At 39.3% G+C, this 24,169-nt stretch overlaps 2 protein-coding genes across 8 annotated transcripts in view; both read right to left on the bottom strand.

The window, feature by feature from the left end:
• The window catches only part of ZSWIM8 (zinc finger SWIM-type containing 8), a 75,164-nt gene extending 64,976 nt beyond the window's left edge, over positions 1–10,188 (bottom strand). For all 7 annotated transcript variants that reach the window (XR_014492700.1, XM_083364153.1, XM_083364154.1 and 4 more), the window contains exons 1-2: positions 9,141–10,188; positions 1,275–1,428 (exon numbers count right to left, since the gene is read on the bottom strand). Coding sequence is in view for 6 of the 7 variants with exons in the window: in XM_083364153.1 (XP_083220279.1) it covers positions 1,275–1,428; positions 9,141–9,318 (332 nt within the window). In the remaining variant the exon portion in view is untranslated. The remainder of the gene's footprint in view (positions 1–1,274; positions 1,429–9,140) is intronic.
• An 11,080-nt stretch (positions 10,189–21,268) lies between these two features.
• LOC310640822 (neurotrypsin-like) overlaps positions 21,269–24,169 on the bottom strand; it is a gene marked incomplete at both ends in the record, with an annotated part of 37,909 nt that continues 35,008 nt past the window's right edge. The window contains one exon of the mRNA XM_083363339.1: positions 21,269–21,618. Coding sequence (XP_083219465.1) covers positions 21,269–21,618 — 350 coding nt within the window. The remainder of the gene's footprint in view (positions 21,619–24,169) is intronic.

Genomic DNA, 24,169 nt, shown 5'->3' with positions numbered 1-24,169 from the left:
TGACCTTCTCTCCAAAAAAGTTCCATGTGCCTATTATAAAATAGCTGTGGAGTTTAAAAAACCTTCCTGCTTCCTTTCACCTAATAGCATAAGAAGAGAAAAGGGAGCTGTTCTCATTAAAAAGGCACCTGTTTCAAATGGAAATTTGCTTGCTGATCTCAAGAGCAGAGAACACTGTGGAGTTGATTTGAGAATATCAAAAGACAGAAGACAACTTCAAGAGTTGGGGAAAAAAAGTTAAGAGATAGAAGAATAAGACTGGGAAAAAGGGACCCAAAGGTTCTATGGGAGAAAAGAATCAGCAACCAGGAATTATGTAAGTGTGTGCATGTATATATTATACAATATTTCTGAAAACTCCTCCACTAGGAGGGGGGAATAAAGAAAGGCTTTGGCAGCTGAAGAAACAAACTTAGAAGACATTAGCAATAAGAGACCCAATCCATTTGGCTTAAACTCACAATTCCTGGAGTTTGCAGAGTATAGAAAGCCTAATAGTAATAAGATGTACCCTGAATGGGGGACCAACACAGACAATAACAGAGAGAAATGAGATTAGATCTCCCCCAGCACCTTTGAAATGCCAGGCTGCCAGTGTAAGGAAGACCCAGGAGGATCTGGAAGGCTGGGCTGATTTAACTATTTGTCTACATGAATCATTATTCTATTCCATTGCAAATCAACCAGATCTGAACTGGACAGGCTATAGAGTTGTAATTTCTCAAAAAATAAATCACTGGATTTAGCAGTTTCCTGGTTACCCAAATAGCCCCTGTGCATCCATACAAAGATTAAAATAGTCATAGAAGTCTAAATCCCGATTAGATAGTCTGTCCTTTAAAAAGGTAGATATACCCTGCTTATTTATTAAATTTATTTGCCGACCATCTTATTTCAAATGACTCTGGGCAGCTTACACATAACTGTTCACCACAAAAGTTGTGTATCAAAAACTTTTTTTCTCAGAGGTGTAAAATTTCCTCTATTTCAGCTTATAAAGTTCAAATTTCAGATTTTTCATTATGCTTAATTAATTTAAATAATTAACCAATTTAGTGTGCATAATAAATTGGTTAATTAAATGAATTGAGCACAATGAAAAATCTGAAATTTGAACTTTATAACCTGAAGTAGAGGAAACTTTACATCTCTGAGATAGAAAGCTTTTGATGCACAACTTGAGTCTGAAAAAACTGAAAAGCTTAACTTACTCCTTGTTTGCAGGAAGTCAAAGCAAATACCATTTTAGTGAAAATAATAATAAGGGATACTACCTGATATCTTCTTCATTCTCTGGAAAGCTCCAAAAGGCAATACGAAGCTGCAGTTGCTCAGGCACAGGTGGGTAGACTTTTTCCACTACTTCAAATGGAATGTGAAACGCCACCTGCTTTGCTGACAGTTCCACCAATGGGATCACCGACCCATCTAAAGGAATGAAAGAGTATTGGCAAGTTATCTGAATTCTGCAGAATTTTATCATTAAGAACTAAGGCAAAAGAAAGAAAACTTCCTGGCTTTTCTATGTGCAAAATAGCTTTTTAATATTTTTCAAGAAACTATAAGAAATAGTCCTATTCATAAAGATTAAGATGTCAAGAAAAAAAACAATCCCTTTGTCTTCAATAAACCACTTGCTATAAACCAATCCTGAGTGCCGCGTGTAAGAGTGAGCGCCTGTTACTCGTCCCAGCTTCTGCCAACCTAGCAGTTCGAAAGCATGTAAAAATGCAAGTAGAAAAATAGGGACCACTACGGTGGGAAGGTAACAGCGTTCTGTGCGCCTTTGGCGTCTAGTCATGCCGGCCACATGACCATGGAGATGTCCTCGGACAAGTGCTGGCTCTTCGGCTTTGAAACGGAGATGAGCACTGGCCCCTAGAGTTAGAAACGACTAGCACGCATGTGCGGGGGAACATTTACCTTTACCTTTTATAAACCAATACTATAATAGCATGTTATAAAATCACTCTATAAAATCACTCTAATCACCCCACATTATATATGGGGCATAAAAACAACAAACTGTCTAACACAGAAACACAAAGCGTTTTAGTCTGTTTACTCAACTCCTACCAAATCAAACATAAATCAGCAAGCAACACAAAACATACTAAGGAAAAAATGGAAAATAGAATATGCTTTTACATTAATCATACTGTCAAGATTACTCCCCAACTGTGTAACTATTTAAACAAATTACCAAATGTAGTATTATTTTTTTCTTTTTCAGTTAGCATTCACTAATCAGTCTTGAAATACCGAGGTAGACATTTTATAGAAGTATTTAATGCTTATCTTCTTTCAAAAGATCCAGATAATATTCTGTTGCTGTAACATTAAAATAAAGTTAAACTCAATCTAGTCAGAGATCAGATGCAAGGCTTTCCTTAAGAGAAAAATATTTTGTGCTTTCAAAAATCTAAGTATTATTATTATTTAGTACATACAACTAAATTAATCAGATGCGGTGCTGAATTTTAATGTAGTTAGTCTTTGGATATTCTAGAAGTCTTACCCTATCTAATTTTTACTTCTCTGTACATGTAGAACATTCTGTATAATTTTAGCCTGAGTTTCCAATTGACTTTTGTCTTCATTAATTTCTTGGGAGCTGATGTAATACTTGAAAGCCATTTCTCTGAAATCAGTAATTATAGCATATCAGCATAATTTTACAGTTTACTGAGAAAACTGATCCACTTTTGCACAAATTGTATCTTTTAGTTATTTTTGGTTTTTGTTATGTTTGGTTTTATTTTTGGCAAAACCAATTTATCTTCTTAAGGAAGGCTAAAATCTATAGACATACATCTTTATGCTACAACCTTAGCAGCATGCATTATAGAAATGATTTCATTTCCCCTTCCAATTTTGCATTTTATTCCCTGGAAAGGCAACATACATAGGAATCCTACCATTCTCAGACTCAGATTATGAGAATGACATGTGGTAGTACCTCTCAAGTAGGTACACCACGGGAGAAGGCAGGGCCAGGGTATGTAAATTCAATGAACTTCTAAGGGAAAGAAGTTTGAAACAGGTGAAGCTGTGCTGCTTCAAAGGCCATAAATGGCATGTCTAAAAGGAGTCAGTATATGCGGTTTTTCAAATCACATTTAATTGCTTTCCTGTTATCAGTGGCCTATGAAATGATTTGGACAACATGGATAACTATGAACTAATCAAGACACACAGCAGTGGTTTGGAGATATACTAGAGCCACAATCTCTGCTATGCATGCCTCACTTATCAAGGAACCACACATGAAAATGCTATTTGCCAAAAGCCAAACAGAAACAATCCTGCTAAACTACATTTTCAGTGGAAAGAGAAATAGGAGCTTGCTGCAATAGAACATTCAGGCTCCAAGCAAAGAAATGAAAAAGAAAACCAAGGTATCCTATTTAAAGCAGAGGATAAATCTTGCCACTTAGAGCCCCTACATAATTACATGGAACGAAAGTAGCCATTCTGGGGGGGGAAAAACCAGAATATGCAGAGATGTTTGAAGCAATCCTCAGGTACAACACAGAGGATTTATGAAGAGTTAAAAAAGGAGCAGTCTGTCCAAGATGTGAGGAAAGTTGGAACACAACTACCACCCCTTAACATAGTTCTGAATGCCAGATTTGTTGAAGGGAAATTACTATTGTGTCAGGAATGTGTAAAATAAGACAAGGAAGGATGCAAGGCCAATGACAAATTTCATACTACATCTAAATTTAGAATTTGTACTACATCTTACACCTTAGCATTTATACACCTGTGCCATTTTGTCAATTCTGAAGACATTTCTTTACAGTCTTTCCATCCTTCTCAATTTTTTGATTTCAGACTTCCATTTTTGGCCTCTCTCCCTATTGATGTGCAAAGCTTTTAAACTGCAGATATTACAAATAATGTTAGATAGGGTATATGCTTTGATTGAGGTAGGCCATTACTACCTTACACTGAATCCATAGCATTGTCCAATGGTTACATAGGAGAGTATGGAGAAATAGCAAGTGGCAGAAACTAATTTTAGTTGAACTCCCTTTTTCCCTTATCTTGTATCTTCAGCTTATTACTTGTTTTTTGCACACTGCGTAATGTTGCTTACCCTGAAAGGAAACAACACAATGGGTACTTTGTAAGGTTTCACATGCCTTAGTGATGTCTTTGCAAACAGCAATTCACTATTCTTGCACTTGTCTCTAAAACTGTTTGCCCTCTCAGCAATAGCTACCAGTGCTTTCTTTCTTCTTTGAGATATTAGCCTCATCATTATCCTATTTCATTACCTGCAACTCTTCTTGTATTTTTTCTGTGGGGTAAAGAAGAATTTTTTAGCAATGTGCGATAAGAGAATTGTGCAGAGCTATCATTTGCTTTCAAAATGAGCACAATACCATGCACCACTGCATTTTTTCAAAGTTTTAAAGCCTGCGAAGAAAAAAAATCTCCATAAAGTATCAAATCAGTGGTAGACAATATTAATATCAAAACTTTACTTAGCAGGTGCTTCCCCGTATTGCTACATCTGATAATGTTACCCATCAAAAAAACCATCAACTCAACATAGCAAATTTCTACCAATAAAAGATGTAATTCCCCCATATGAATGCTTTTATCTGAAAGCAAAATAAGATTTATTGAATTATTCAAATACCCTTTCACTCGGTACTGAAATACAGTTCTGTTTTTCTAACATGTCATGTGAATAATCAGGCTGGGCTACTTGTATTTCTGGGGCACTATGGCTGAATTCACAGAAAACAGTTCAGCACAATGCTTGAAATATACTTGTAATATATGGTAGCACCTTCAGCTGCTCTGACATTTCTAACATTAATATCTAATTAATATCTAAGTGATATTTCTGCTTTTAACCTTTCTGAAATTATAGTGGGAATACTTGCTTGGAAAGAGGAAAACATTTTATATGTCATGGTATATCAATAAAACAGATTTCATTAACTGGCAACTGATTGATCTGAAAGAGTTATGTGGCAATAGCACCCAGGAAGTAAGAAATACTCTTTCACCTTTAGTGTCTATAGAGATTCTCAGCCCTCTAGGTCATGGTTGTCCCAAAGAAGTCCAGTTGCGGACTTTTGTTTTTTCTTTGAAGATGCTTCACTTCTCATTCAAGAAGCAAAAAGTCTTCAAGAAAAAAATATATAAAGAAAGTTCAGTTGCCTTTTGAAAGGCACTTCTGGGACTTTCACTCTTAGGATCTTGTCAAAAAGCAGATAAATTGTGTCAGATATTACAATCATTAGGCATTCAACCCATGTAGCTTTGGAGAAATTAAACCATCATTGCTATGGTCACCACCTTGTCATTAAAGCAGAAATTCCCTCTATGATGTGTTTTTATTTATGTATCTATTTATTCCACATAATATTATATACTACTCATCTTGCCTGGAGGCAACTATGTTTGCTATTCCCCATACAAATCTTTGAAAATAATTTTTGGAAGGTAAACATTTCTCTGCACTACTGCTATTTTTTGCTGCGATTCTAAAGTGAAATATTTTAGACTCAAAATATACTATAAATATGCATTCCTAATAAGGTTTTCAACTACTTCAGTCCTCTTAACATACAAAGAGCTTTATTATTTGGTGCAAAGCTTGACTCATTGACTCGTATGCTAGATTGAAAAAGATCATAGAAATAATATAGGAAAAGTTCCACTGACAGCAAATTTGATCAATGGAGCAATTTAATTGTGCTTTCTTTTGGAGGGTGGCCAGAGTAAAATAATACAACAAATCTGAGACAGATAAAATAGAGTAACACAGGCATACAAACTTTTCCTACTATTTTATGTCCAAACTAAAATTAATTATTCTATATATAAGCCAATAACAACTTGATTTAAAAATCAAATAATTGATTTCTTTAGCCAAAGCCATGTATTAATTCATTTTTTTATATACCGGTAGTACATCTGGATATAGAAAATCATAACAAAAAAGGATTAATACAGTTTAAGGTTTGCTAAGATTATTTTAAAAAATCATTCCCAAATTTCCCATGTGCCACCACTTACTTTCAAATGCCTTTCTTAAGCCTTCAATTAAGTTTTTGTTCATAAGTACAATGGACCCTGTTTACACAGATACAGAGAAGACCACTTTCAAGTCAGTACCTTTACATTAAATGGTTAATTTGTGCCTAGCACAAATTGCTATCACGTTAACAAATAAAATTACTATTTTAGTCCCCAGGAGCAAAAACAAAAGCACTTGTAAAAACTTCATTGTAAGAACTTCAAAAGGAAAAATATGGATTTCTACCTGACAGCTTTGGATAAATTCTTATTTTCTGTTATATTTTAGTATGCAATCAATGCCAGTCTAAACATCATATTGATAATTTTATTGAATCTTCATGCAATCAATCTAACTATATTTCCAAATTTGTTTTTACTCTCTTACTTCTCAAGAGAGTTTAAAAATGCACAATATTCTGCAGGATCTGTGGTGAATTCCAGAACTCCAGATTTTGTTTGTTTTCACAGGCGATACACATGTGTTCAGTCATGTTGCTTTCCCTTTAGTGCTCACCCCACAATACCCTAAACTTTATTTTGTTTCCTTTTTGGCTAAAGTAAAAGAGTCCTTTCTTTTCTCTTAAATTTTCTAAAATGTTTATATTATGTATACAAACATAAGCATTTTAGGATTGATAGTGTAAGAATAATATTTTGAAACAAATAATTTGAAAAGTCAGCCTTTGGTGCGTTGGTTTTTTTTTCACACCAAAAGATCTCTTATTCCAAAGAATAATCAGAACCTAATAAAAATACGTTTAAAGTCAACACAAATTAAATCTTATCCTTTACATTTTTGAAAAAAGTATTTTAATATACTTCTACATTTTTATAAAAAAAACCCAGTTATTTAAATACAAACATAACAGTAAAACATTAAATATAACTTAGGAAATAAAAATTAGCAGAAAAAAAATTAGGCAAGCATTCATATATTGAAGTGGGAGGGATTTCCAATGCCAGGGTGCTCTGTGTCAGCTGAAAACATTACCTATGATTACTTTTTAATTTTCTCCCCTCTATTAAAGATTGCAATTTAGCTGTAACCTCTTGAAGAACACTGATGCTATCCTGGCTTTTTCAAAACTTTTATCCTATATTTTGTTTTTGTGTTTTTCATTCCAACACATGTTCAAATCGTGCAGTTAAGCAACTATAAAGCTATTTCCCTCTGAGAAAAAAATATGTGTGAAGTGGAAAGAGCTATTAAATTACAATGGAGTGTTTATTTAAAAACAATCTCAATTCTCCAGTCTTAAATTCATTTCATATTGAACCCACTGCAAAACTATATGTTTAATAATCTGATTGGACATATTCACAATCTTCTTTAAATTGTTTTTAAGAGTAACAGCATCTGTTGCTGAGTAGCTTTAAGAGGATAGTCTTCCATGATTTAAGGATTAAATCATTCAGCTATAAATCTCATACAGCTGATCTTTCATCTTACTCAGCTATCAGTATTGATGACCTATAGACCACATATTCAAAAATATTAGTGTCACAATTTCACTTACCACTAATAAAATGCTTATAGATGTTATCTACGTGTGTACTCTCTCTCTCTCTCTCTCTCTCACACACACACACACACACACACACCTGTAACACTACAAAAATATTTCTAATATTTCTACCACTTCTTTGGTGCAATGATTTAAGGCACCAATCTAAAAACAGGGCAGCTGTAGTTCCAATCTTAGTTTAGGTATGAAGCTCTGGGTGATTTTGTGCCAGCCCGTCTCTCTCAGCCCTAGGAAGACACACACAACCTTGGAGTATGTTGCCAAGAAAACTGCAGGAACTTGTTCAGGCAGTTGCTAGGAGTCAAAACTGACTTGAAAGCATAAAATTATTATCTGTGTCATGTGCATGTCAGGGGGCAAAGGCAGGTTATGACTACATTGCATGAGATTGTATGTTTACTAAAATAGTCTAAAATAAATGGACCTGAATGCAAAAGTAATGTGAACGTTTTCCCAAACCCTGATATCCAAAAGAAATTCTTCAGTTGTGTTCACAGATCAAAGGAAATACAAATTCTTATACTGTGCAGATGCACTTTACTTTCAACCCAGGAGTACTTTTACTATTGATATCACATTTATGTTTAGAGCACCTTCAGATTATTCATTTAATTTCAACAGTAGAAGCAAGAACAGCTGGCTATAAAATAAAACCAAGGTTATTCCCAACTGATGTCAAAAACATATCCATGTATTTTTCTAGGCAACAATGCAAAAATAGTTTATTTCCTTCTTCCAGAATGTTTCTTCAACTTTCCAATGTAATCTATAACAATAGTATTCCTGAAGGCCCAACCCTGCTCAGATTCTGAACCCAGATAAAATGTATGGTAAGATGAACAGATTGTGTATTGGATAGTGTGGCACTCTTAAGTTGCAACATCACAAGGACATGTCTTCACCTTTAGGTACTGATAAATGATTCAACTACTTCAGTCATGATGTATTATACCAAGTTTATGTTCCCTGTCTGTAATAATTTGATCTGGGCAATAACATATTAGTTAAACCCCTGAAGAAAACTAAGCCAAACCAAGGAATCCAGAAGTCTCATTAAGGAAAATTGTGATAGGTAAACCTCAGAGATATGCTAGTCCAGGCAAGTAAAATGCTACAAACTCCAGCAACCTGCTCAGCATAGGAAAAGATGAAAGCTGAGAAGGGTAGCTTAGGAGCAACTGACCACCTCACAATTTTACCTAATTCTAGTTACCTGCCTGTGTAAGCGGATATCTATTCATACACAGCAATTTCTTGCCGTGCAGTGCAGTCACATTCCTCAGGTTCGATTTTACTTGGAGAAACTTCCCTCCACCCTTCTGACCATCCTACTAACTCAGGGGTCTTCAAACTTGGCCCTTTTATGACTTGTGGACTTCAACTCCCAGAATTCCTCAGCCAGCTTTGCTGGCTGAGGAATTCTGGGAGTTGAAGTCCACAAGTCATAAAAGGGCCAAGTTTGAAGACCCCTGTACTAACTACTAAGGGGTCAGCACTTTAGCCAGTGCAACCTATCTCCGCGCGCCCTGCGCCCTCCCGTCAGCCCAACCCACGCCAAGCCTTCTTCACCTTTCATTTTGACAGTGGGGGAGTTGGGTCCGGCTGACTGTTTCCGCCATCCTCTCCAGTTCTGGCACAGGCTCTCCGCCTCAGAAATGAAGGAGCAAAGCGAATCTTCCTCAAATCGATCCGAGTCTTCGAAGGAAAACCTCTCCCCGTCTTCCCACTCGGCAAACATGAGTTCCATCACATCCAAAGGAGCAGGCGAAGGAGAAAGACGGGCCGCGTGGCTTCCCCGGGGAGACGCAGCGAGGCGGCTTCAGGACAACCTGTATCGCTCCCCCGCCTCCAGCAGACAGAAGCCGCACGGAAAGCCCGGCTGCGGGCAATCGCGCCCCGGGCGCAGGTGCCTGGCAGGAGAGAAGCCCCTCAACTCGCGGGATGCCGACAGCTACCACCAGCCGGCGCCGAGTCCGCCAGGACGGAGAGGCGCGCCTGAAGGAGCCCCGAGAAAAGTGCCCAGGCGCGGGGAGTTCCCGGCGCCCCTCTCGGAGGCCATTGTTCGCCCAGGAAGCCTAGAGGCCCATTCCGACCCTCCTCCTCCTCCTCTGCCGACACGCGAAGAGCCCAGGGGAATTCGCTCTAGTTCGGTTCCCGGCTGCCCGGACCCGCCTCTCCGCCTCTTCCCGGGAAAACTCTCTAGGGAACTTGGCGCCAAGTCTCCGGCGGCAGCGACGGCTTCGGCCCTCCCGGAAGGAAAGAGCGCAGCGAAGAAAGAGTCACGCATTCACACTGACACGCGTGCACACGCACTTGAGAGAGGAGGGGGCAGCCGCAAGGCCGGGCCGCGCGGTGGAAGAAGCGAGAGGAAGCGAGAGGAAGGGAAGAGGCGGCGGCGGCGGCGGCGGTTCCGCGGCGGGCTCCAGGGCGGGCGCGACTCCCTCCTGTGGAGGACCGGGCAAAAGCGGCGCCAGCGACTTAGCTGCTAAGGGGCGCCCAGGGCCAGCCTCTCCCCCGGCGCAGGGGAGGAAAGCGAGGAGGGGGCGGCACCGTTTCTGCCGCCTCCCCGGAAAGGGCTCGGCTTGAAGCACCGCGACCTCCACTTGGCTACCGATGCCGCCGCGCAAGCACTAAAATGGCCCCCCGCGCTGGAGCGATCGCCTCCCTCCCCCCCTTTCCACATGGCCCCGCCCCCTCCAGCTGACGCTCGCTTCCGTTGCGCAGCTTCCGGCTTCCGTCAGAACAGCCCTTGCGGTTGTTTCAGGCCTACGTAGAGGTACGCCGAAAAGAGAGATTTAGAGGTGCCGCTAAGATTGGTTTTCGGGCCCGACTGAAGCGCGTGCTTCTGAGTTTCTTGATCCTGAAAAGAGAGCGTCGCTGAGAGAAAGAAGCAAACCACAAAGGAGCTGCTGCTCTGTCTGTCTTTCCCCTTTGCCAAAGTATTAACAGCAGGAGATGCTTTTTTTGTGACTTTTCCTAATTTCCTGAGGAAATTTTAAAGCTTTTTAACAATACTGTCCCCCAAATGGGAGAAGGCGACAGAGAGGAATGACCCGGTTGTCTGTCTGCCATTCGAGTTGCGGCTCGGGCTCAGATCCTGCTTTCTTGAATTCCGATAAGACCTTCAAGCACAAGGGGCTTCCATCTCCCAAGCCTGCCCACTTTAACTGGAATACTTCCAAGTTATTTTCCTTCCCCCACCCCCACCCCAGATCTGTTCCACCGTTTGCTCTCATGCCAGCCACCCCCGCTGTGCTTGTAAGCTCCAACTGCCCTTCCATGCCTTTCCAGGTCCTGTGTGCTGTGCAGAAAGTTTTTGTGATGATGGCAGTCATTTTTTTAAAGAGACTGCACAACCATTTGTCTGAAATGGGATAGGGTCTCCTGCTTGAGCAGGGAGTTGGGCTAGGACAGGGCTTTTCAACCAGTGGTACGGGTTCCACCTGTGGCACATTGGCACCTGGCAGGTGGTACGCAACCATCCTAGAAAAGTGGTAGTGGGGGAGGGGAATGAGCTGAACCGGTGGCAGCACCGCACAAGCCTGAGTGAGAGATGGCTAGAGCTGCAGGGCTGTCAGGGCTCAGTGGAAGCGCCAGGATCAGTGCTTCTTCGGGGCTGTCAGGGCTGAGCGGAAGTGTCAGGATCAGTGCCAGGCTACAGCTGGAGCTCGGCACTGATCCTGGCGCTTCTGAGCCCAGAAGAAGCACCGATCAGCTGGAATGTTGCAGCATCTCCAGGGCCTTGTGATTTACATTCAGATGCTTGGCAACTGATTCATATTTATGATGGTCACAGTATCCCAGGTTCATGTGAAGTGAAGTGCAACAACCCAGCAGATGGGGGGGTAGGAATAAAGACCAAACACCTCCCACCCCGCTCCCGATGCTAATCCTCAACAGAAATGCTCACAACAATGAAAACCTCGAACAAGAGGAAGAGTGCTGGCAGGTGGGCAGGCAGGTGTCTTGCTCTGCTGTGGCTTGGGGAGCACTTTTTTCAGTGCCATTGTAACTTCAAACAGTCATAAAGCGAACAGTTGTAAGTCAAGGACTACCTGTACTTCATCACTTTTTTCCTTTTTTTTGGTCAAGTTTTTGACACCTTGCTAGGCGACTGGTGGTACTCGGATGTTGCCATATCCTAAAAGTGGTACAATGGGTGAAAAAGTTGAAAAGCCCTGGACTAGAAGACCTCCAAGGTCCTTTCCAGCTCTTATTCTGTTCTGTTCTGTTCTGTTCAGTGGCTGAAGCCTCCTCCAACCTGGAACCTTCTGGGAGTGGAAATCCAGCATGTTTGAAGTGAACATGATGGGGAATACTGCGATACTGCATTCATAATTCTATAAGTTATAATAATAATTTTTAATTGAGACTTCAGCTTTCTATCCATCATTCCCTAAGTGTGTTCTCTAGTCCAGATGTTAGCAACCTCATGCCTGAGACACCATCAGATAGTATCCTCTGACCATCAACATTTAACACACAGTATAACAAATATATAAAAGACATATTCAAGAATTGGAAACTGATTGTTTTCAACCAATGGACTCAAGTTTTCATGAACACTTAAGTTTTTATCCTGTGATTTAAAACTGAAAATAATTCATCAAAATAGAAGTTTGTTATATCTATTGCAGGGCTTTTCAACCAGTGGTACTTTGGCACGTGGCAGGTGGTATGCGACCGTCCTAGAGAACTGTAGTGGGGGGGGAGAATAAGCTGAAGTGGCCCAAGACTGAGGGCGAGGTAGCTGAAGTTGCAAGACTGTCGGGGCTCGGCAGAAGCCCCAAGAGCCCCGGCAGGGCACCAGCTGATTGGCACTTCTGGAAGCAGCGTGGAGCTTGAAGTAAACTAAGAATAAAGGGGGGGAGAGGAGAGGAGAGGATATAAAAGGTGGTTTTGACAGGAAACGGGGAAAAAACGAGAAGAGAAGGGGACAGAGAAGAAGCTGTGGAAGGAGAGCTCAGCAGGCAGGGAGGAAAAAGAGACGGAAGAAGCAGCAGCTGTTGCTGGAAGAAAAGGTCCCCTGGTTCATTTTCTCCAGCCAGGAGAATGCAATCAGTGCTGATGAAATGAAAAGCCGAGAAACGAGCATGTTGGAAAGGAGGTGGGTTTATTTCAGAAGCCAGTAGGTTCCTGTTCTGCTGTCAGCTTGAATGAATTATAAGGATTTTTATACAGTTTTTAACAATGTTTTGTAATTCAGAGGTTCGGTTTGTGTGCTTTGGTTATTGGAATATTTTAGTCTGTTTCAGAAAGGCTATCAATGAGTCCAAAGTGTTGGCTTCCATAGGTTTAATTCCTTTAAACAAATGTAATTAGTTTTGCCCCCTTGTCTTGAGTCTGTCTATGGCTTTTAGCAAACAGGCTTTGTAGGCAAACAGGCTTAATTTAAGGTTATCGCTTTTCACAATTGTTGAGCCTTTGCTACATTGTTTAAACTGAGACCAGCCTGAGGCAGCTTAAAGAAAAAAACACAAAAACACCCGGAGTTTAGTGTTTCTTTATTCTGTGCAGCTTTTCTGAGCCTTTCTTGCTTTGTGCTTGATTCCTGTGTCTTTAAGGGTACAGGGAAGGGGCTGCAGGGTGTGTGTGTGTGTGCATTCTTACTACACTGTAGAATGAGAGCTCAGAAAGCAGGAAGGAAGAAGAAGAGAGGGAGAGAGGAAGAAGGGCCAACCAGCTAGCTCAGGGGTCTACAAACTTAGCAACTTTAAGACCTGTGGACTTCAACTCCCAGAATTCCTCAATCAGCCATGATGGCTGAGGAATTCTGGGAGTTGAAGTCCACAAATCTTAAAAGTGCCAAGTTTGAAGACCCCTGAGCTAGCTGGTAGTGGTGCATATTAATAAACATGGATAAATTCATCATACATTGTCAGTGCAAAGGGAAAGCCACCGAAGAAATTAAAACCGGTAATTTGACTGGTTATTTGTTTTGGAGTTGCAAAAATTTTGAAGGCATTGTAAGTCAAACACCTTTTCCTTACATGTTAGCAGTCTGAGGGGCTGCCACAGAGAAGAGGGGGGTCAAACTATTCTCAAAAGCACCTGAGGGTAGAACAGGAAATAACAGATGGAAGCTTATTGAAGAAACATCTAGAAAAAAAATGAGAATAACAGTGAGAACAATCAGTGAAATTCCTTGCCTCCAGAAGTTGTGGGTGCTCCATCATTGGAAGTTTTTAAATAGAGCTTGGACATCCATTTTTCCGGAATGGTATAGATCTACCGCTTGACCAGGGGTTTGGACTAGAAGACCTCCAAGATCCCTTCCAACTCTTATTCTGTGTTCCATATAAGACATTGACAGAATTATTGAGAAAATTCTGTTTTTGAAAGATAAATATATTGTACTGAATTATACACCAACTACTTGGAATTTAATGTTTTCAGAGCAAAGATGGTTTTTGTGCTCTAACAATGGCAAAAAATCCTGAGGGTAAGGAAAAAATGCCATAATTCCACATGTAAAAGTTTGGATTTCAAATACATGTGATTGAAACATTGAGAAATGGTTAATTGGAAAATCACATTACCTCTCCCTTTTAAAAAAAATCTTCAACAGGCCTGGAGAACATTGAGAGTTTAATATTTTCTTTTAAAGAATTACAAAATCAGGTTGTAGGAAGTCACACACACACCCTAGAGAAAGAAATATTTTGGGGAATATTAGAAACGCAGAATATGTATTTCCCCAAAGGAATAATGGACAAAATCTTAGGCAGAAACCACCACCACCACCACCCCAAGTCTCTCTGCCGCAAGCAGAAACCAGCTCTGTAGAAATGCAGATTTGATAATCCTTTCAGAAAGACTGGAGACAGGAATCTTGGAGCTGATGGGATTAGAAAGACAAAGACTCCTAGAACCAGCAACCCCTCACCTAAAAATCCAACACAGGACATAGCCATCAGCCCCAGGGAAGCAGGACATGACTTTTACGACATAATAGGATTAACCCACCACCATCGGAATACAAAAAGGGCACACTGAACCTCAGGTCAAAGTTTATGCCACAGGAACAGGAATAACTCCAAACACAAAAGCCTAAGAAGGTATAAAAACCTACCACTCCTAGCACCATGTGGTCAGCTGCCCCAGAGCCATATTTTTGTCTGGTTCTGCAACTCAGTAAACAAGAACCTTTCCTAAAGCAGTCTCCTTTTGTTTATCCCAGGCTTGGGCTGGACCTTGATGATTTTTCTTTCAACAAGGCCAACTTGGGATATAGGTGTAATTTTATTGGTTTGTTCTAGTTTGGTGTGTTCTTATTGTGTATTTTTTTTCTTTTTGTATATGGTAAATTGTTCATTTTTATTTTATATTGTTTTGAGTATGGCTGGAAAATGATTACTTAAAACCTTGTTTTTTAAAATTTTGAAATGGATGGATTTTACTAGATATTCTCATTTTACAAGACCTCTGTATTATGATTATACATGTTATTTTGGCTATTAGTTTTTTCATTCCTTACTTTTTAAAAAATACTTCTCTCTCTTTTTTTAATTAATTACGGTATGTCTATGTGTGAAAAAGGCCCATAATACTGCTAATTTCAAAAGTTAACAACTGTAGTTCAGTACCCAGAGAGGATTTTACCAACTAGGTTTATACTTCTCCGGTATTTAGAAGTGGGGTTTTTATCTTTCTTTTTCATGTAGATAGGTCTGGAAAGCACATTGTAAGCTAAGAGAAAAAAATGGTAGTAATTAACATTGGCAGCTGTAATTACACCTTACAGTAATAACACAGAACAAACAATTAGATAATTAGAGTGCCTTGTCTTTTGTGAGCCTCTGTATGTGTGAGGTGAGGAGAGAAAACAGTATGCTGAATTTAATTGAATAAAAGGGAACAGTTTATGGATAATGCAAGCAAATGGTTCTTTGTTAAGTTACACTAGTCAAAGATTTGCCAAGAAAACCTGTGGCCGTATTGTTTCAGAGACCCATGAGGATTAATATCATTAAACTGTGTGAGAATAAAAAGGTACTTTATTTGCAAGATATTTTAAATACTAAACATATCAATAGCTACATTTTGACATGCAAATATTTAAACAGACACTGATTTGAAAATATAGAATCAAACCCCAAATATTAGAAGTCTTTTTGATTTGAAAAGGGAGTTTGTGTTTGGTCAAGTTTATATCTGATTATCCTCTTTAGGAATTTATACCCAAATGCCACTGCACTCTGATCAGGGGATTTCCTCAACAAGAGTCAAGTCCTTCAAAGCAGTTTTCTCAGCAAGGACCTTTCCGCTACACTGTTGTTTCCTTTCAGCGTGGACGGGGAGGTCAAAAAAGTCAAGATGGCAATCATGGCTAGATAATTAAAGCCACTTCCATACAGACATCTTTATTGTTAACATTGATTCAAATATAACAATACAGAAGGTGGTTGGTCTGCAACTGATGAGAATCCTGGGGGAAAATGGGTAATATAGATCCATTTCAATTAGGTTTCAGGGTGGGATTTAATACTCAAACAGCTTTAGTAGATGTGGCAGAGCTAGAATGGAAGTAGTGCCTAGATCCTTCTGCTCCTTGATCTCTAGGTGGCTTTTGGTACTTTAACTTACAAAGTATCATATTTATAATTAGGCACAGATAGGTAAATTAATTACATGCCTACCATAGAAATATATGTTTTGTAATAAGCCAATGTTGTGTAAATATCAAAGAAAACTTTTAGCTCTTGGTCTATGTACCATAACCTGAGGGAACCCTCTCATATATAGATGTATTGGAAATCACCTAGTCCAGTGTCCATGAGTATGCCATCCTCGACACATCTATATAAACAATTGCAGTGAAAGAGAGTCCATCTCTGTGGGCAGTTGTTTCCTTGCTGAATAACTTGTACCATTAGGAAATTCATCCAGATATGCAAATATATCTCCCCCTTGGGCTTAACTGGAATACACAATAGAAATCTTGACCCCTATGGGGATCTGAATGGGAAGAACAAGCTCAGCTAAAGCAAAACATAGCTGTCATATCAGAAATCCAGTGATTTCAGGACTAACCCATGCTTGATTCTTGAGGGGGCTGTGCTTGCAAAGAGAGCAGGCTTGAACCAGAAAGTCCACCTGGACTCACAGTTCCTGCTATGGGAGAGCTAAGGATCATTTCCAAGAGGCCAGTACCCAGCTTTAGCTATAAGTTTAGTTGTGATGTTACTTGGCGAAGGATGCATTGAGGATCGTCTCTCATGCCCTTCTCTTCTGAACTGTAGTTTGCTGCTGTCTAGAGACCAACTGGAAACTTCAGCATACTCCATCTGCCATGTTACCCAGCTGCTAAGGAAGTGCATTGGTCAGGAGGGTGGGTTGTTGTTGTTTTTTAGTGCAAATCAAAGCTTTTTTAAAAAAATATTAATTTTCTATTATTGCATTTGATTAGTGCTTAATAAACATCATGTTCTCTGGGTTAATTTGTTTGCTTAATAATACAAGTTACATTCTTAGTCTCTACCCCTTTTTTCCAACCATTGATAAAATAAACTCCATGTTTGAAAATATTCTGTATCTTCTTTCTCTTTGATCCTCAACGTAAGTCTGTCCATTTCAGCACAGTCCAATATCTTCCTGATTATCTCTTTGTCTAGTAGTGTTTCTTCATTCTTCCAGTGCTCAGCAAATACAATCCTCACTGCTGTTAGTACATGCAGTTTAAATATACACTTTGCTTATCATTTTTTTCTGGTAGTATACCTAATAAGAAAAGTTCAAGTTTAAAATCTACATGTTTTCCTAATGTCTTTTCTAACCAAGTGTGTATTTTTGTCCAAATTTTTTTTTGCTTTAACACAGGTCCACCACAAATGGTATTATGTACTAGATTTTTAGTTACAATTCCAATATTTACTAGACATATTTTTAAGCATTTTTGCTAATCTAGCAGGTGGTAAGTGCCATCTAATAAAACATTTTATGTAAGTTTTCTTTATAACAAGTTGCTATTGCCAATTTGCATTGTCAATGCAAATCAAAGTCTTTATGGTTCTATATGGCTTAGGCCCTGGGTATCAAAAGGAATACCTTTCCCAATATACTTTCTGCATGCCCAATGCAGATGGCCAAAAAGCACTTGCCAATGGCCCCTACTACCTGTAGACATGATGGAAAGAGGCCAGTGGCCTGTATTATCTGTGGGGGCCTCCATCCAACTGAGCAGCCCAAGACACCACAATAGCCTTCTATAGGTTGATAAAGACTCTTCCAGAAGCTCTGGGCAATCTCTCCTGTCTCCTTTTTTTCTTCTTCTTTCCCCTCTGCAAGGAACTGTGGAGATTTGAAAGAGCTGCACTTTTCTGTTTTACAAGCACTGGCTTTGGGCCCTTTCAACTATCATGGCAAGGTTTTCAACTGGCTTGTATAAATGCAAAGTTTTAAAAAAGGGCCAAAGAGGAACTCTTGTAAGAATGAAGGCAGGAGAACATAGGGATGGCCATCTTCCAGAATTCCTTTGAACTTATTGAATAGCAGGTTTACAAGGTGATTCTTTGCAGCTTTGCCATGCCCCTCAGAAGGATAGCAAGACCAGAAGGTTGAACTAAACATCTAAAATCAGGACTCCACCAAGAATCAAGCCCAATATTGACAGATGAAAGATATCAACATGATGGTTTTCTGCTGACTCAGGGATGACTGGACAGTACCTTAATTTCCCTGTAAACAAGGCCTTGAATGCCACCTCAGAGATTTGGGGTATTTTAGGTGGGCAGAGGAGATGAAAACAACTGAAAAACAGTCCTGAGTCTGTTACTGTTCACCTTGATGACCCACGACTGCTGTGTCAAATCTGCTACGAATCATATTGTGAAGTATGCAGACAACACGGGAGTGGTGGGTCTTATCTGGGATGACAGTGAAGATGCTTATAGGGAAGAGGTGAAGGCTCTGGTGAACTGGTGCAATAAAAGAAACCTGGTTCTAAATGTTGATAAAACAAGATCATTGTAGATTTTAGAAAAAGCCGGCATAGTCATACTCCACTCAGTATCAAGGATGCAGCTGTAGAGGTGGTCAAGAGTATTAAGTATCGGGGTGGGTGGGTGCAGATAACTAACAATCTGAATTCGTTTCTCCACACATCATTCTTAGTGAAGTGTGCAAACCAGCATCTGCATTTCCTGCACCGGATGAGGAGAGCACATCTTTCTCCTTCTGTCCTGGCCATTTTTTTTTTACAGAGGCACGATTGAGAGCATTTTAACAAACTGCATCACTGTCTGGTTTGGTGGCAGCAGTGCCTCAGATAGAAAGCCCATATAGAGAATGGTAAAGATAGCCGAGAAGATCTATTCTGTTCTATTCTATTCTATTCTATTCTATTCTATTCTATTCTATTCTATTCTATTCTATTCTATTCTATTCTATTCTATTCTATTCTCAATCTCTAGGGATGATATTTATAGAGATAATTAGCAGACAATTCCACACTTCTGCACTCTCTTCCTTGACTATCTTACACTTGACTCTCATCCACAAGTTCAGATACTCTGGAGTAGATCACACTACTGGTAGTTAGCTGTCAAGAGACTTAAATAACTCAGTCTTCCCTTCACAATGTTATTTCCTAAATAAAACCTATTTACTTTTCTTTCACACAAGCATCAACTTCCGAAATACTTTGAAAAGTTAACTCATAACTTAATATATTTTTCTGCATGCCTTCTTTTGTTGAATCAAATGGCCTGGGCAAACCAAACTATGTTAGCAAAAATTATTCAGAATACAAAAAAATTGTATACTTCTCCTATGAATTAATGCTTAAATTAGTTAAGTAATAATTTATTACGTATAAATCCCAACCTAAATTAGTTTGATCAACTGGCAGTTGCTAAATAAAATTTCTGGTCACATCTTTACTTTGAAACTGAATGTATAAGTGTGGCTTTCAGTAATTTACAAATATAGTTTCCAGAGCCTTCAGGGAATAAGGAGGACACATTCTTTTTTCTGGAAAGCTCTGAAATAATTAATAGTGCAATCGTATACATGCTTGCTGAGATATAAATATTTCAATGTTTAATGGGAGTTGTTCCCAAGTTAATAGGAATAAATCATAACCAAAATCCCAATATAGTATCCAGTTCAGTTGAGAGTATATATTATTAATTCCTCAGCATTGGTATAATAATAAATATGCCAATACTCCAAGAAAAAAGCCTAGATTTTCTATGAATAAGACATAGAAACATATGTTTTGTTATATTTGTTTTATTTACAAATATACAAGAGTTTCATACTGAGGGTCAAAAGGCACTCTGCAGATCTATTAGCCCACATCTTTTTCTTAGAAGAAACACCTTCACCTGCAGGTAAATACAAAGCTAATAAGGTTGCAATGGATGTCTCCTTAGAAAGGGAGTAGGCTTTATGCTCTGTTGTTCTACCTACAAACGTGATGACATCCAGTACAGACAACAATAGATGGCATGCTCCAGGACAGTCTTTCTTTGGTGGTGTGGGGACCATCTGGTGGGATCTAGGAGGAAACCCTTTTCTGCCATGGTACCTTGGAATTTCATCACTCCAGAGATCAGACTTGCCTGCTGGACTTTCCATCAACCCTAGGACCCTGATAGTATGAGTTAGCCCATTTCTTTGCTATATTGAGCATGGGATGTTGTGAGTGTTCTCTGCTGATATTTTATGCTGCTTAGGTTATTTACAATTTTGGTTCTGTTTCCATTATTAATCGCCCAGTGTCCTATATATGAAATGATTGGCCATATAACATTAAGTAAATAGGAATGGGACACGCCATTTCTATTATTTTAGCACTCTGCAATGACCTGTTTTTCAAGCCCATGAAGAATGTAAATGTATCAAAATATATATATTCGGGAGCTGAGTTCAAGAAAACAGTCTTTTATCAAAACAAACCAAAATGTTTAGGATAGGGATGTCAGAAATACCTCAGGAATGTCCACATTTCAGGAACAATTTGAGAGAAATAAATCAAGGAAGAAATTGTGAGAGGAATGAGTACAGGTAGTCCTCACTTAGTTATCATTCATTCATTGCCTATTTGAAGTTACAGTGGTGCTGAATGAATAGTACTTATGCCCAGTCCCTGAAGCTATGACTGTTGTAACAATCCTGCAGTTACGTCATCAAAATCTGGGTGCTTGGCAGCCTGCTCACATTTGTGACCACAGTTGGTACTTCAACTCCCTGCCCACCTATCTCCCTCTTTTGGCTGCCCTGCACAGGGGCACTCCTTGGAGGTGGCCGGGCTGGGGCTGAAGTAGAGGCCTGGCCTCTACTTGCCTGTAGTGCAAAGTGTGGATGGCATTGGGGAATGAAGGCAAGAGATGCTACCTAAGAAACAATCAGACAAGATAGGCAGGAGCACTCAGGGGCTTAACAGTCACAGAAAGATACTTACGATGGACCCGTCCTAAGTGATTAGACTGAAAAGTAGGAGCAAGCAACATAAATGCAGTCATAGGTGTTATGATGAAAACAAATCTGTCTTGTAAGCTTTATACAGATTTTAAGAAAATTTGCTTCTAGCAGTATTATATGTTCATAAACTGAATCATAGCAGAGTTTACAGTAATTTCTATGGCATTTTTGTCCATATGTCTTGAACAATTTATAGCTAATATTGGAAAAACTCTTCAGTACTGCCAAAATTAAAAATTAAAGCTATGGCTCCTTGCATTGTAAGTCCCACTTCATAAAGCACCATAGATCCATCTTTGGGCTGACTGTTCTCTTATTATGTTGGTCACTTTCTTGATCCAAGGCACAAATTTGCTGACCTTTGTGTAAACACCAGGGGAATCTTTTTGCCCACACCCATATCCCCAGGAAGTAATCCCTAGAATTACCCATTGTGCATTTGGTCTTTGACACACTAATGGTCCTCCACTGTCCCCTTGACAGCTGTCTACCCGATTGTCTTCAGATAGGTTTCCAGCACAGAGCATCCGATTAGTAAATTTCTTTCCATAACGAGATTTACATACTTTTCTTGGTAGGAGAGGCACCGTTCCCTGGAGTAACATCCTTGAGTATGACCTTCCTAGAAGAATAATTAATATTCATGCAACTCATTACAGGCAACAACAAAATAGAAAAACATTCATTGCGAGATTAGGATTATAACTTTATGGGATATGGCTTTTAATTATTGTTCATAATGCTTTTTTTTCCAACAAAGTTCATTTTGTTGTGAGCTATCTTGGACTGCTGCTTTTTTAAACAATACATTCTGATTTAAAAGTTTGTTTTTGTAATAGCAAAACTTATTTAAAATATTTTATCCCACTTTTTTAAAGTTAAAAAGCCTTAAAAAACTAACGAAGATAATTAAAAATAAATTTAGAGTGGGATCTACATTTCAAACAATTTTGAATGTGTAAAATAATATATTTAAAACATCAATTTATCAAGAAAATAAGAATCAATTTGTAGCTAAACTAAATAAGGCCAGGAATTAAAAAGGGTGTTTTTGGAAGCACCAACGTGTGTTGGGTGGAGATAAGTCACTTATAAGAATACATATAAAAATCATAATAAATGGAAAAACATATATGTATAAAAATGTGTCTGTGTGTACAGTATGTATGTATGTATGTATGTGTGTGTGTGTGTGTATTTGTGTATCTGTCTATGTGTAAAAACAAGGTCTATATAAAAAGTAGCAGGTACTGTTTATTCTTTATAAGTGGACTGCTAGAATCTTTATAAGCAATGTTGAAATCAAAACAAAAAGAAAAAGAGAAGATGTAAAAAGAAAAAAGAAAAAATAGCCTACTGACAGAGATTAGTCTTTTGTTCTCCCCTCTTGTGGTGAATGTTGAAATAACACTTAAGTACAACAAATCAGCTTGTGGTTCCAGGGTAGAGTAGTAAACAAAAAGAGGGGGGAAAATAAGAGCAAAGAAGGGGAAATCATTACTTTTTGTTTCACACATTCATTCACAAAATATAATCATTCAGCTCACAGAAGGATTTACTGCCTTCAAACAGTAAATGCTACCCCCACTCCTTTTTTCTCTTACTTTAGTAGTTGCTGCTTAAGGGAAAGTTACAAAGAGCATATAAATATGAATAGGGGTGACATGGTAGCAGTCCTCTAATATTTAAGGGGCTGTCACAGAGAGGAGAGGAAGTCAAGCCGTTCTCCAAGGTACCTGAGGGCAGGACAAGAAGTAACAGATGAAAACTTATCAAGGAAAGATTCAAGCTAGAACTAAGGAGAAATTTAATTGTTCTCACAGTCAGAAAAATTAAACAGTGAAATGGCTTGCCTTTGGAAGTTGTGGATGTTCCATCACGAGTTTTTAAAGAAGAGACTGGATAGGGTCTCCTGCCATGTGCAGGGGGTTGGACTAGAAGACCTCCAAGCTTCCTTCAAACCCCATTATTCTATGTTCTAAATATTCCTCCTTAACATCCAACTACTGGAAAGACACACCAAGGAAGAGCAAGGCTAGGGCTTGTAGGCTCCAACTGGGTGGGTATCGCCTCTTCATTTTGCCAGGTGTACTTTCACAAATATCCCCCATAGTAGGTATTTCTAGTCTAATGAAGAGAAGGACTAGGGGTGATACAATAGGAGACATGGTGGCACAGTGGTTAGAATATAGAATTGCAGGTCCTCTGCCTATAGCCAGGAGTTCAATCCTGACCGGCTCAGGGTTGATTTCAACCTTCCATTTTTCCAAGATTGGTTAAATGAGGACCCAGATTATTGGGGACAATATGCTGACATTTGTAAATCGCTCAGAAAAGCACTATGGAGCCATATATAAGTCTAAGTGCTACTGTTATTACTATGGTAGCAGTCTTCCAATCTCCTGCTCAGCAGGGATTGGACTAAAAAATCTTCAAGGTCCCTTCCAACTCTGTTATTCTGTGATTCTGAGTTGATGGCAAATGTAGTATAGCACACCTGGAGATCATCAGAGTAACAGTTGGAAGGGACCTTAGAGGTCTTCTAGTCTAACCCCTTGCTCAAACAGGAGACCCTATATAATTTCAGAAAAATGGCTGTCCAATCTCTTTTTAAAAACCTCCAGTGATGGAGCACCCACAACTTCTGAAGGTAGGCTGTTCCACTGGTTCATTGTTTTCACTGTCAGGAAATTTCTTCTTAGTTTCAGGTTGCTTCTTTCCTTGATTAGTTTCCATCCATTACTTTTTGTCTTGCCTTCTGGTGGTTTGGCAGGCCGAGAATGATGAATCTGTCATATTTTCTTGTTTGAAATATAACTATCTAAACTAGGAGTGTTTCTGAGTATAGTAGTGGGCCTTTTATTATTTTTAATGGGATTTATTTGTTTGTTTTTATTTATTTTAAACCAACTATCTCCCTCACCTGAATTCCTATTGACATTCTTTTTAGAAACTCTACTGGGTGTAAAATATATATACTCATCTATCTGCCGGCATCAAATGCCCTTCGCCCAGTGCGCTCCCACAGGGAGGGTCTGCTCAGGGTCCCACCAGTAAGAGATTGCCGGCGGGTGACACCCAGGGATAGGGCCTTCTCAGTGGGGGCGCCTGCCCTCTGGAACCAGCTGCCAGTAGAGCTGAGGACTGCCCCCGACCTCCGATCATTCCGCCGG

Source organism: Vipera ursinii, assembly GCF_947247035.1.
Source record: "Vipera ursinii genome assembly, chromosome: 5".
Lineage (NCBI taxonomy): Eukaryota > Metazoa > Chordata > Lepidosauria > Squamata > Viperidae > Vipera > Vipera ursinii.
This window is presented reverse-complemented; position numbering and strand designations above follow the sequence as displayed.